The sequence below is a fragment of the Salvelinus fontinalis genome, chromosome 36, assembly GCF_029448725.1.
Source record: "Salvelinus fontinalis isolate EN_2023a chromosome 36, ASM2944872v1, whole genome shotgun sequence".
Taxonomy (NCBI): Eukaryota; Metazoa; Chordata; class Actinopteri; order Salmoniformes; family Salmonidae; genus Salvelinus; species Salvelinus fontinalis.
In genome coordinates this window covers 30,609,790-30,624,117 of record NC_074700.1, presented here as the reverse complement: position 1 = coordinate 30,624,117, position 14,328 = coordinate 30,609,790, and the positions used below count along the sequence as shown (strand labels likewise).

Genomic DNA, 14,328 nt, shown 5'->3' with positions numbered 1-14,328 from the left:
CCACGAACAGGGCAGGGAATCCCCACCATGACAGATACGGACATAGACATTCAGTTTACAGGTGGAGTTGTAGCGTTTCTTGCAGAAGCGGCATTCACTGGGTCCCTTCTTGGGGAGAGTCACATGCCTTTGCAGGTCAGCTTTCAGAGCAAATATTTAAAAAAGCATAGATGCTGTTGTGCCCTTGAGCAAGGCACTTAACCACCCCACAACAACTGTTCAAGGGTGGTGTAGTACGGCAGCCCCCCGCTCCAACCTCATATATATATATATATATATATATATACATACATATATACATACAGTGGGGCAAAAAAGTATTTAGTCAGCCACCAATTGTGCAAGTTCTCCCACTTAAAAAGATGAGAGAGGCCTGTAATTGTCATCATAGGTACACTTCAACTATGACAGACAAAATTAGGAGAAAAAATCCAGAAAATCACATTGTAGGATTTTTTATGAATTTATTTGCAAATTATGGCTTTTTTGCCCCACTGTATATATATATATATATGTCTCTTTTCAGAGGAGTTGGCATAAAAGCGGAAGTTGAATTTCCTTTGGACTTTGTGTATAATTACTTACTGTCAAATTTGATTTACATACAATGTTTTGCAAAAGTCAATTGATCGCAAATCTATATTTCTGTAACCCAAAGCATGAATGATCCAGAGTTAAGATAGCTTTAAAATAAGCAGATAAGACAAACTTTAATGTCCATTAAGTTTAAACTGAATGCAAATGTGTCGTTGGCACTCTGAGTTACAATAAATGGATGAAAACACACATAAAACAAACACATTAAACATTTACATGTCAGAATGAAACAAAACAATAAATATCACTGAGAGGTACCCGAATTGGAATTGAGAACACTCAATCAGGGATTTGTATACCACGATCAGTGTGAGTTTGCTTGCATTAAAACGTCATACTATCTTAAGTAGGGAAAGAAATGGCCTTGCCTTTTTGTAGATGAGGTCAGTGTTTTACTGGAAGCTAAGTTTGTGGCCGAAAATTGTTCCCAAGTATTTAAAATGTGTCACTTGCTCCACGTCTTTCCTCGAGAGAAGGGCTTCCATTTCCCCAGCTTTCTTTCCTCCAAGGCACAGTTTTTTAGTCTTGGTGACGTTAAGGTCAAGGAAGCTATTGTCAAACCACGTCAAGAGGCAGTCAATGAACTGGGAGTAGCTGGAGATGGACTTGACCTTCAGGCAAGCAACCAGAGCCATTTCGTCTGCATATTTGATGAGGGCCATATCACTGTTGCTTCCTAAGAGATTTGTCCACATCCTGCCTTTTTATTCACTTACCTGACAAACAATCTCTTTGTCCTAATGCTCTTTCCTCTTTCAGTTTCTGTCCTGTTTTCTTCCCTTGTGGATTTTATCCACATGCCTCAGCAGATGAGATTTATGAGTGAATCCTTTACCACAGACGGAGCAACCATGAGGTTTCTCTCCTGTGTGAGTCAGTATATGCCTCTTTAGGTCCGCCTTCTGATAAAAGCTTTTCCCACAGTCACCACACCTGTATGGTTTCTCTCCTGTGTGAGTCCGTATATGTTCAGTTAGGTGCCCCTTCTCATCGAAGTTTTCCCCACAGTCACCACAGCGAAAGGAATTATCTCTGCTGTGAGTCCGTATATGAGTGGTTAGGTTCCCCCTCTGATTGAAGCTTTTCCCACAGTCTCCACAGCTAAATGGTTTCTCTCCTGTGTGAGTCCGTAAATGCATGTTTAGGTTCCCCCTCTTATTGAAGCTTTTCCCACAGTCACCGCAGCTAAAGAGTTTCTCTCCTGTGTGAGACAATATATGTATCTTAAGGGACCCTTTATGCCTGAAGCTTTTCCCACACTCACCACAGATAAATGGTTTCTCTCCTGTGTGAGTCCGTATATGCATGGTTAAGACCTCCTTGCGATTAAAGCTTTTCCCGCAGTCTCCACAGCTAAATGGTTTCTCTCCTGTGTGAGTCAGTTTATGCATGGTTAGGTGCCGCTTGAGTCCAAAGCTTTTCCCACAGTCACCACAGCTAAATGGTTTCTCTCCCGTGTGTGTCAGTTTATGAATGCTTAGGTTCCCCTTCTGACTAAAACTTTTCCCACAGTCACCACAGCTAAAAGGTTTCTCACCTGTGTGAGTCAGTTTATGAACTGTAAGGTGTCCCTTCTGACTGAAGCTTTTCCCACAGTCACCACAGCTAAATGGTTTCTCTCCTGTGTGAATCAGTACATGTTCAGTTAGGTTCCCCTTCTGATTGAAGCTTTTCCCACAGTCACCACAGATAAAGGGTTTCTCTCCTTTGTGAATCCTCATGTGCCTGGACAGATCTCCTTTGTATTTGAAGGTCTTGCTACAAACAGGGCAGATATAGGGTTTCCCACCATGACAGAGTCGGACATGGGCCTTCCGTTTACAGGTGGAAGTGTTCTGTTTATTGCAGAAGCAGCATTCACTGGGTCTCTTCTTGGGGAGAGTCATATGCCTCTGCAGGTCAGCTTTCAGAGGAATCGTTTTACCACAGTCACGGCACTGGTGAATTTTTCTAGACGTGATGCTGGGTTTGGAACAGTGTTCCCCCAATAATGGGCTGGGATCCAATAATGGGCTGGGATCCAATGGTGGGCTGTTGTCAAGCCCTACTGGGTCATTGGTTACAGCTGAACTGTGGCTGCAGACAATGTTTTGATTATCTGGAGGGTCACACGGAATGTAGAAACCCTTAATGTGGGTCAAGGACTGAAGTGGGTCCTCCTGATCACGTTCACTTTTCACACAGGAAGGAGTGAATATGGAGTCTTTGGTAACAAAGAGCCCTTGAAGCTGCTCTTCCTCCTGACTGGTCCTGACTTCCTCCTGTTCCTCTTTAATCTTTGTGGTCTCTGGGTCCTCCTGCCCCAGACTGGGGCTCCAATCCTGCTCACAGTGCTGCTGCTCAGGGGGAACCTCCTCTTCAGAGACAGAGAGCTGCAGGGAGTCTGGAGGGAGGGAGAGGAGGAGCAGACGTTATTTATAACAGAATTTGGAATCACTCATGAATTATAGATCTCTATGACATTCAATTTCAATGTTCTTCCTTAGCATGGATCTCTATGATCTATACAGCCTGAGTGCAGATAGCTAGCTAGGTATTTGCTTCCTTAGCATGGATCTCTATGAAATATACAGCCTGAGTACAGATAGCTAGCTAGGTATTTGCTTCCTTAGCATGGATCTCTATGATCTATACAGCCAGAGTGCAGATAGCTAGCTAGGTATTTGCTTCCTTAGCATGGATCTCTATGATCTATACAGCCAGAGTGCAGATAGCTATCTATGTATTTGCTTTCCTTCACACAAGCCATATAGGTTGTGGGTTAACATGCCTACTATTGAACACACTGTAGCTAATGTGTGCAAAAGTTCCCCCGACACCGTCTAACCCTTAACAATCCTTGCACAACTGAAAAATAGTGTGTTATAGAGGATCGAAGGACCATGATTGGCATAAGAACCTTAGTTTAAGCTTAGCAACCACTACAGCATGTCTGATTAGAACAGGGATGAGGCGGATGTCCGGGTTAAGGAGGGTTTAATGGAAGGAGATGTCCAGGTTAAGGAAGGTTTAATGGGAAGAGATGTCCAGGTTAAGGAGGGTTCAATGGGAAGAGATGTCCAGGTTAAGGAGGGTTTAATGGGAAGAGATGTCCAGGTTAATTCAGGGTTTAATAGAAGGAGATGTCCAGGTTAAGGAGGGTTTAATGGGAAGAGATGTCCAGGTTAAGGAGGGTTTAATGGGAAGAGATGTCCAGGTTAATTCAGGGTTTAATAGAAGGAGATGTCCAGGTTAAGGAGGGTTTAATGGGAAGAGATGTCCAGGTTAAGGAGGGTTTAATGGGAAGAGATGTCCAGGTTAAGGGGGGTTTAATGGGAAGAGATGTCCAGGTTAAGGAGGGTTTAATAGAAGGAGATGTCCAGGTTAAGGAGGGTTTAATGGGAAGAGATGTCCAGGTTAAGGGGAGTTTAATGGGAAGAGATGTCCAGGTTAAGGAGGGTTTAATGGGAAGAGATGTCCAGGTTAAGGAGGGTTTAATGGGAAGAGATGTCCAGGTTAAGGAGGGTTTAATGGGAAGAGATGTCCAGGTTAAGGAGGGTTTAATGGGAAGAGATGTCCAGGTTAAGGAGGGTTTAATGGGAAGAGATGTCCAGGTTAAGGAGGGTTTAATGGGAAGAGATGTCCAGGTTAAAGGGGAGTTTAATGGGAAGAGATGTCCAGGTTAAGGAGGGTTTAATGGGAAGAGATGTCCAGGTTAAGGAGGGTTTAATGGGAAGAGATGTCCAGGTTAAAGGGGATTTAATGGGAAGAGATGTCCAGGTTAAGGAGGGTTTAATGGGAAGAGATGTCCAGGTTAAGGAGGATTTAATGGGAAGAGATGTCCAGGTTAAGGAGGGTTTAATGGGAAGAGAAGTCCAGGTTAAGGAGGGTTTAATGGGAAGAGATGTCCAGGTTAAGGGGAGTTTAATGGATGGGAACAGGGATGAGGCTGTTCCTGTCCTCAGTCCACCTGGTCGTGCTGCTGATCCAATTTCTGTTGTTTTGTCTGTGGCAATAAACCCTGACGTGTTCACCAGACGTGCTACCTTGCCCCGGACCTGCGGTTTTCGACCCTCTCTCTTCCTCTCTACCGAGCTTGCTGTCTCGACCTTTGAATGATCGGCTATGAAAAGTCAACTGACATTTACTCCTGAGGTGCTGACCTGTTTCACCCTCTATAACCACTGTGCTTATTATTTGACCCTGCTGGTAATCTATGAATGTTTTAACATATTGAAGAACAGCCAGATGGACTGGCCACCTCTCAGAGCCTGGTTCCTCTCTAGGTTTCTTCCTAGGTTTTGGCCTTTCTAGGGAGTTTTTCCTAGCCACCGTGCTTCTACACCTGCATTGCTTGCTGTTTGGGGTTTTAGGCTGGGTTTCTGTATAAGCACTTTGTGACATCTTCTGATGTAAAAAGGGCTTTATAAATACATTTGATTGATATTGCTATATTTTATGCCCCCGTTAAAAACACTGTACAAGCTTGCGCAGGTGAGGTACCTGCTATACAATACAACAGGCATTGGTCCAGTCACATCCCAGTGAACCAAACAGGTTAATTGGTTCGTAGACATGCTAAATGTAGGTAAATGTACTAAATGAACAGTACAAGAGTGTAGGTACATCTACATTACATAAACAGCATATACAAGAGCGATTTACACCAATTGAAATAGCCAACCAGCACCACAACATGACTAATGCTAACAAGGCTAACATCGCTACTTAGCATGCTAAATGCCCATTCATTCTTAATGCAAATGCTAACGCTAAACACTAGCGGAAGTGTATGAGCTAGCTAAAAAGCTCAACACAATTAATTACAACAGACGCTACTTGACAAATTCACAAGACAAAGATCTCTTGGAACTTTAGTTTAGCTGCACGCTCAATAAACCATCAGAACAGCAAGGTACACTACATGACCAAAAGTATGTGGACACCTGATGAGTACACTACATGACCAAAAGTATGTGGACACCTGTTGAGTACACTACATGACCAAAAGTATGTGGACACCTGTTAAGTGCCACAAACTGAAAGCACAGAATCGTCTAGAACAGTGGTCACCAATCGTTTCTTAGTGGAGATTACTTTCGCAGTCAAAGGTCTCGAGTTTGCACCTTTCAAAACCCTCACTTCTCCTTATATGTTTCCTTTCAACCCCCCTCTACTCCTTATATGGTTCCTTTCTAACCCCTTCCCCCTCTTCTCCTTATATGGTTCCTTTCTAACCCCCTCCCCCTCTACTCCTTATATGGTTCCTTGCTAACCCCCTCCCCCTCTACTCCTTATATGGTTCCTTTCTAACCCCCTCCCCCTCTACTCCTTATATGGTTCCTTTCTAACCCCCTCCCCCTCTTCTCCTTATATGGTTCCTTTCTAACCCCCTCCCCCTCTACTCCTTATATGGTTCCTTGCTAACCCCCTCCCCCTCTACTCCTTATATGGTTCCTTTCTAACCCCCTCCCCCTCTACTCCTTATATGGTTCCTTTCTAACCCCCCATTTTCCCAGAGAGATATACTGGTAGCAGCATAGAGACCTGGAAGGATGACTGCTTGGAAAGTATTCAGACCCCTTCACTTTTTACACATATTGTTACATTACAGCCTTATTCTAAAATTGATTACATTTTCCTCATCAATCTACACATAATATCCCATTATGACAAAGCAAAGACAGTTTTTTTGGTTGGTATTTGTAAAGTTATTTTGGATGATAATTAAGTTTAGTGTTCAAGGTTTCCAAATCTGTATAGCAATCAAAGATCAATTGTTCCTACACTGAACAAAAATATAAACACAACATGTAAAGTGTTGGTACCATGTTTCATGAGCTGAAACAAAAGATCCCAGAAATTGTCCATATGCACAAAAAGCTTATTTCTCTCAAAATGTTTTCACAAATTTGTTTACATCCCTGTTAGTGAGCATTTCTCCTTTGCCAAGATAGTCCATCTACCTGACAGGTGTGCTATATCAAGAAGCTGATTAAACAGCATAATCATTACACAGGTGCACCTTGTGTTGGGGACAATAAAAGGCCACTATAAAATGTGCAGTTGTGTCACACGAATCCAATGCCACAGATGTCTCAAGTTGAGGGAGCATGCAAATGGCATGCTGACTGCAGGAATGTCCACCAGAGCTGTTGCCAGAGAATTAAATGCTAATTTCTCTGCCATAAGCCACCTCCAACATAATTTTAGAGAATTTGGCAGTACGTCCAACCGGCCTCACAACCGCAGACAACGTGTATGGTGTCGTTGGGAGAGTGGTTTGCTGATGTCAACATTGTGAACAGAGTGCCCAATGGCGGCGGTGTGGTTATGGTATGGGCAGGCATAAGCAACGGACAACAAACAAAATTGCATTTTATCTTTGGCAATTTGAATGCACAGAAATACCGTGACGAGATCCTGAGGCCCATTGTTGTGCCATTCATCCGCCGCCATCACCTCATGTTTCAGCATGATAATGCACGGCCCCATGTTGCAAGGATCTGTACACAATTCCTGGAAGCTGAAAATGTCCCAGTTCTTCCATGGCCTGCAAACTCACCAGACATGTCTCCCATTGAGCATGTTTGGGATGCTCTGGATCGACGCGTACGACAGCGTGTTCCAGTTCCCGCCTGTAGTAACCTGGTATATTATGTTTACCAATAGATGGCAGTATTGACTCAAGACGGGGGTTTGCATTCCGCTATCCGTAGCTATTTCCTATGTCTGCCTATATTACCATGATTAAGAAAGCTTCAGGAAAAGTTTTAAGCCAGGTGCATAAAATGATGTAAATCTAAGTTACAATTAAATACTAAACCGTATGTAAGTCTCATGAGTCGTAATTCTAAGAAGCCTTTAAGGATACTACATATTTGGCGATGAGGATAACTATGGAAAACTGCGTTGGATTTTTTTTGCCACGAAGTTAACGGAGTGTTTGGCGTGCGACGCGGGAGGTGAGACTCAAGTGAACGGTGGAAGATTCTGAAGGATTGATTCCCTGGATACCGGTAGGACAAATTATTGACTGTGTGAGGGGAGAACGAATCGGAAAAGATGGCTTTGGCAACAATAGGCTCGCTACCACCATTTGATCCTAAAAATCAGGAATGGGAGGAGTACTGTGAAATAATGGAACATTTCTTTGCTGCTAATGAAATAACTGATGCCGCTAAACAGAAATCCATACTCATAAGCGTTGTCGGTGCACAGACGTACAGCTTAATGAGAAACCTGTTGAGCCCAGATAAACCAGGAGAAAAGTCATTCATAGATTTAGTCGAGTTATTAAAAAATCACGTCAACCCCAAACCCAGTGAAATAGTACAAAGATTCAAGTTTGATTCACGCATGAGAAAACCTATCGAATCAGTGGGGGAATATGTGGCTGAGTTGAGAAAACTAGCATTGGACTGTAACTATGGGAATACACTATCGCAAATGCTACGCGATCGGCTGGTGTGTGGGATTAATGATGACAGGATACAAATACGATTGTTATCAGAGCCTAATCTCACATTTGAGAATGCACTCAAACTGGCCCAGGCCATGGAGTCCGCAAATAGAAATGCACTGGATTTGCAGGCAAGGGGCGCAACTGCGTGCCACACAATAAAAGAGAGCAGCGCTGAGCGGGTAGAATTTCAAAGAACAGAAAGCCGTGGTGCAGCAGCCAATAGAGACTGTTATCGTTGCAAAGGCAAACACGCAGCGTTTGACTGTAAATTCAAAAACGAAAAGTGTTATGCATGTGGGATAATAGGTCACATTGCGAGGGCGTGCCGCAATAAAAAAAAGCCACGGGATGCAGAAAAGAGGACGGATAGAAAACCGAATACCTCCAGACGTTCTAGCTACCGCTCTAATCAAGTGAGAGAAAGTGAAAGTGAGTGCGCAGACGCAGAGCAAGCATTCTCAATGTACAGTGTACAGGGGGCGAATATGAAAAAGGTGGAGCCTTTCATTGTGGAAATGGGAATAAATGGATTGAAGGTACCGTTTGAACTAGACACAGGATGTAGTGTCACTCTGATGAACAGGTCCCAATTCTATAGCAAGTGGAAAACCGTTGAAGTGCCTAAACTGAGAGACACCCCCATTAAACTCAAAACGTACACAGGGGAGAAGATCACTGTGATTGGAGTGGCGGATGTTCAAGTGGAATATCATGGACAAAAGAGAAATCTGCCTCTCTTAGTAGTGGAAGGTACTGGCCCCAGCTTACTAGGAAGAGGGTGGTTGGAGGAAATAAAATTGAACTGGGATGAAATCAAACATGTCACCACAGAGACATTGACATTACAGCAGGTGCTTTCAAAGCATGAGGGTGTTTTCAAAGAAGAGCTAGGGACATTAAAAGGGTTCCAAGCTACCATTCATGTTGCTGCTGATGCTACTCCCAGATTCTATAGGCCAAGATCAGTTCCATATGCCATGAAGCCTAAAGTGGATGTGGAAATTGACAGACTCTTAGCAGAGGATATAATTGTACCTGTCAAGTTTTCTGAGTGGGCAGCACCAGTTGTTCCCATACTAAAACCAGATGGTTCAATCAGATTATGCGGTGACTACAAGCTGACTGTAAATAGAGTTTCTTCTCTGGAGCAGTACCCCATACCCAAAGTGGAGGATTTGCTTTCAACGTTAACCGGAGGGCAACAGTTTACAAAACTGGACATGAGTCACGCATATCAGCAAGTGCTAATGGATAAAGCTTCACAGAAGTACTTGACCATAAACACCCACCGAGGGATGTTTACCTATAAACGCTTGCCTTTCGGGGTGTCTTCTGCACCAGCTATCTTCCAAAGAACTATGGAGGGAATTCTGCAGGGGATACCCAAGGTAGCAGTTTACCTCGACGACATTCTTGTCACGGGAGTCACGAAGGAGGAACATCTCAGAAACTTAGGTGAAGTTTTGAGGAGGATGGAGGACGCCGGTCTCCGGTTGAAGAGGAGCAAATGTACACTGTTAGCTGATGAAGTGCAGTACCTGGGTCACAAGGTGGATGCCAAGGGGTTACACACTGTCAAAGCTAAAGTGAGGGCTGTTGTGGAAGCTCCAGCTCCGACAAACGTTACAGAGCTGAAAGCCTATCTAGGCTTACTGAACTATTACAATCGCTTCCTCCCGAACCTCTCTACCCTCTTAGCTCCTCTACATCAACTGTTAAGGAAGGATGTGGCCTGGAAATGGTCAGAAAGTCAGGAAGAAGCTTTTGCAAAGTCAAAGGTGTTACTGCAATCAGCTGAAGTGCTAGTGCATTACTCATCAGACAGAGATCTTATCTTATCGTGTGATGCCTCAGCGTATGGTGTGGGGGCGGTGCTATCCCACCAGATGGAGAATGGTGCAGAGAAACCTATCGGGTTCATGTCAAGAACGTTGTCGCCAGCGGAGAAAAAGTACTCTCAGCTGGACAAGGAAGGACTGGCTGTCATATTCGGAATACAGAGATTCCACAAGTACTTGTACGGGAGAACATTCACTATTGTGACGGATCATAAGCCTCTGATCTCTCTGTTCCATGAACAAAAGCCAGTACCACAAATGGTCTCTCCAAGAGTTCAACGTTGGAATGTGTGGCTCAGGGCCTACGAGTACAGAATCATTTACAAACCAGGTAGATACCATGGGAATGCTGATGCTCTGAGTAGGCTGCCCGTTCCAGAAATCATCATTCAGGAAGAAGAAAATGACCAGGTTTTGATGATCGACGTGTTGGATGATGCACCGGTGAACACAGCACAAATCAGGCAATGGACTTCAAAGGATGTGACGTTATCACAAGTGCATGAATTTATCCTGAAAGGATGGCCTACAGTGACAGAGCCTCAGATCATGCCTTACTACACTCGCCGCTTGGCATTGAGTGTTCGAGATGGATGTGTTCTGTGGGGTTCAAGAGTAGTTATCCCACCACAAGGGCGGGGGTTGCTACTGAAGTTGTTGCATCAGTCGCATCCAGGTATGTCGAGGATGAAAGGCCTAGCGAGGTCATATGTCTGGTGGCCAAAGATGGACCACGATGTGGAAAATGAGGTTAGCCGGTGTGAGGATTGTCAGAGTAACAGGAAGTCACCCCCCACCGCGCCATTACATCCTTGGGAATGGCCAGAAAAACCATGGACACGATTACATGTGGACTACGCTGGACCTTTCCTAGGAAAAATGTTCCTTGTGCTGATTGATTCTCATTCAAAGTGGATGGATGTTTACCCCATGAACACGTCAACAACGTACGCCACGATTGAGAAGTTGAGACAAAGCTTCAGTGTTATGGGATTGCCTCAAATGTTGGTTAGTGACAATGCTACTTGTTTTACAAGCACTGAATTCACAAGTTTCATGAAACAAAATGGTATTCAGCATGTAACGTCGGCCCCTTTTCACCCATCTTCAAACGGATTAGCAGAACGTGCAGTTCAGACCTTGGAGGGGATGAGGAAGATGCAAGGGCCCAGCATTGAAACAAAGGTGTCAAGATTCTTGTTTAGCTACAGGATTACTCCTCAAGCTACGACTGGGTTGTCACCTGCAGAAATGTTGATGTCAAGGAGGTTAAGGTCAACCTTGGATCTCATCAGACCAGAGCTGAAAATGAAAATACAACAAAAGCAATGGAATCAAAAATGTAATCATGACACCAGAGCCAAACTCAGAAGTTTCTCACCTGGAGATGATGTCTATACAAGAAACTATGGGTTTGGTCCTAAATGGATTCCAGCTACCATTGAGGATTGCTCAGGACCAGTATCTTATACTGTGATTATCGGAAGTGGACAAAGACTAAGGAGACATGTGGATCAGATCCGAGCTCGAATTCCAGTTCCATCCGGAGATCTGGATCAATTCTTAAACGAGCAGGACAGGACATTGGAACGTTCCCCAGAGTTGCAGTTGGACAAACCACCTGAGACCAACAATGCTCAACTTCCTGAGACCACCAGTCCTGGACGACCTCCTCCTGTGAAGTCTCCACAAAAGGACTTTGTTTCACCATCAAGGGGTGAAGATCTGGTGGCACAAGCTACACCACCTCTGAGACGCTCCATTAGAGAGAGACGTCCGCCAGACTTTTTCAGATCCTAAAAGAGATCATTTTTGTAAAAATGTAAATAAGAATATAGCATAGCTCAGAAAGGAATGAAATTGGGTTATTAGCTTTAAAGGGGGGGAATGTAGTAACCTGGTATATTATGTTTACCAATAGATGGCAGTATTGACTCAAGACGGGGGTTTGCATTCCGCTATCCGTAGCTATTTCCTATGTCTGCCTATATTACCATGATTAAGAAAGCTTCAGGAAAAGTTTTAAGCCAGGTGCATAAAATGATGTAAATCTAAGTTACAATTAAATACTAAACCGTATGTAAGTCTCATGAGTCGTAATTCTAAGAAGCCTTTAAGGATACTACACCGCCAATATCCAGCGACTTCACAGAGCCATTCAAGCGGAGTGGGACAACATTCCACAGGCCACAATCAACAGCCTGATCAACTCTATGTGAAGGAGATGTGTCGCACTGCATGAGGCAAATGGTCACACCAGATACTGACTTGTTTTTTTAAACCACGCCTGTAGTTTGTTTTAAAGGATATCTGTGACCAACAGATGCATATCTATATTCCCAGTCATGTGAAATCCATAGATTAGGGCCTAATTAATTTATATCAATTGACTGATTTCTGTATATATATTTTAACTCAGTAAAATCTTTGAAACTGTTGCATGTTGCGTAAAATAAAAAAATAAAAAATATTTTTTTTAAATGTTGAAATGGTGATCACAAAGCCTAAACAGTTTATTCATTTACTAGAACTATTGCAAACTATCAGTAGATCTACATACAAACCTATTCTACATAGTTGTATCTCTGGTGTGATCCGCAGCAGTCTCCGTAGCAGATCATTCTCTTCCTGGTACTCTGCTACAGTTTCCTCAACCGCACCAAAAATCTCCACAGCAGCAGATGCCGTTAAACGCTCATTTAAAAACACACGAAACAACTGTAGTTTAGATGTTTTCAGTGGACTGAGAGTTGGGTATTCAGCTAGTACGGCTTCTTGACATGGGTCCTCCTGATCACATTCACTTTTCACACAGGAAGTAGTGGATATGGAGTCTTTGGTATCAAAGCGCCCTTGAAGCTGCTCTTCCTCCTGACTGGTCCTGACTTCCTCCTGTTCCTCTTTAATCTGTGTGGTCTCTGGGTCCTTCTGCCCCAGACTGGGGCTCCACTCCTGCTCACAGTGCTGCTGCTCAGGGGGAACCTCCTCTTCAGAGACAGAGAGCTGCAGGGAGTCTGGAGGGAAGGAGAGGAGGAGCAGAGGTTACCTATAGACTTTAGACATGCCTGAGTGCACAATGCCATTTCAAAATGCTTTTGTTGACTCAGACAAAAAACATTTTATATTTGTTCCAATACGAAAAAACAGATATACAAACATTGACATTCACTGCAGTGTTGAATGGAAACACAAATGTAGAGGACAAACGTAACTTTCATAGTCAGAAAAAACTAAAATATTATGAACAGTCAGTGGAAAGTCATAAGCATGCCACATCGACTCGGTACTGGTACCCTGTGTATACAGTTATACTGGTACCCTGTGTATATAGCTATACTGGTACCCTGTGTATATAGCTATACTGGTACCCTGTGTATATAGCTATACTGGTACCCTGTGTATATAGCTATACTGGTACCCTGTGTATATAGCTATACTGGTACCCTGTGTATATAGTCATACTGATACCCTGTGTATATAGTTATACTGGCACCCTGTGTATATAGTTATACTGGCACCCTGTGTATATAGCCATACCGGTACCCCGTGTATATAGTCATACCGGTACCCCGTGTATACAACAGTATCCTTACTCATTGTCAGGTTTCTCCACAGGATTTTTTAACAAGGTGGTGCTACTGAGTACGAGGGCGGTGCCCCACTCTGGACTCAGAGATTTTAGCGTTTTCTTACACCTGTAACTGCCATGTCCTGCAATCTAAAGCAAAACATGTCCTAATATGATAACACATTTTACATAGTGGAGCATTCAGTCCACAAGATGGCGCAGCGCCTCTCGCATTCTTTGGGAAGAACCCTGATTGCGTATTTATTATTCGTGTTATCTTTATACATTTTTCTCTTTGCGTTGTTGGAGGGACATAAGTAACCATTTCACTGTTAGTTTATGAAGCATGTGACAAATACAATCAAATGTGAAGGCTTTAGATAAGTAATCAAATATGCAGACAACTATTTCATAATTTGCCTATTTACCTAAGCAGTTTACTAATTGAGTAGAACTATAGCTAACTATCAGTAGATCTATATACGAACCTATTCTACATAGTTTTATCTCCGGTGTGATTCCCAACAGTCTCCGTAGCCGATCATTCTCCTCCTGGTATTCCACTACCGTTTTCTCAACTGCCCCGAAAATCTCCACAGCAGCCGCCGTTAAGCGCTCATTTAAAAACACACGCAACAACTGTAGTTTAGACATATTTCAGACGACTGGGAGTAGGGTAGCCTATTTAGTTCAGTCAGTAGCTAGCTAGGTCTTTCTTTACTCCACAAAAATAACGTTCAAAATCAAAACAATGTCACCTCAGAGAGGATCAGGCGAAGCGAGAGGTTCCACTCTCGCCAAAATAAACCCGATGGTTTCTTTGGGTTTATTTCGAACCTAATCTTGTCGCCTGCATTCCCACTTTTGGGACAACGACTTCT

General features: G+C 43.4%; 1 protein-coding gene across 1 annotated transcript; it reads right to left on the bottom strand.

Annotated features, from left to right (window-relative positions):
• Positions 1 to 680: 680 nt before the first annotated feature.
• Positions 681 to 14,261, bottom strand: LOC129835755 (oocyte zinc finger protein XlCOF6-like). Its single transcript, XM_055901519.1, has 3 exons — positions 13,936 to 14,261; positions 12,444 to 12,893; positions 681 to 2,980 (listed from the first exon to the last, which is right to left on the bottom strand). The coding sequence occupies exons 1-3, from the start codon at positions 14,099 to 14,101 to the stop codon at positions 1,353 to 1,355; spliced, it is 2,244 nt and encodes a 747-aa protein (XP_055757494.1). The 5' UTR covers positions 14,102 to 14,261; the 3' UTR covers positions 681 to 1,352.
• Between the last annotated feature and the right edge of the window lie 67 nt (positions 14,262 to 14,328).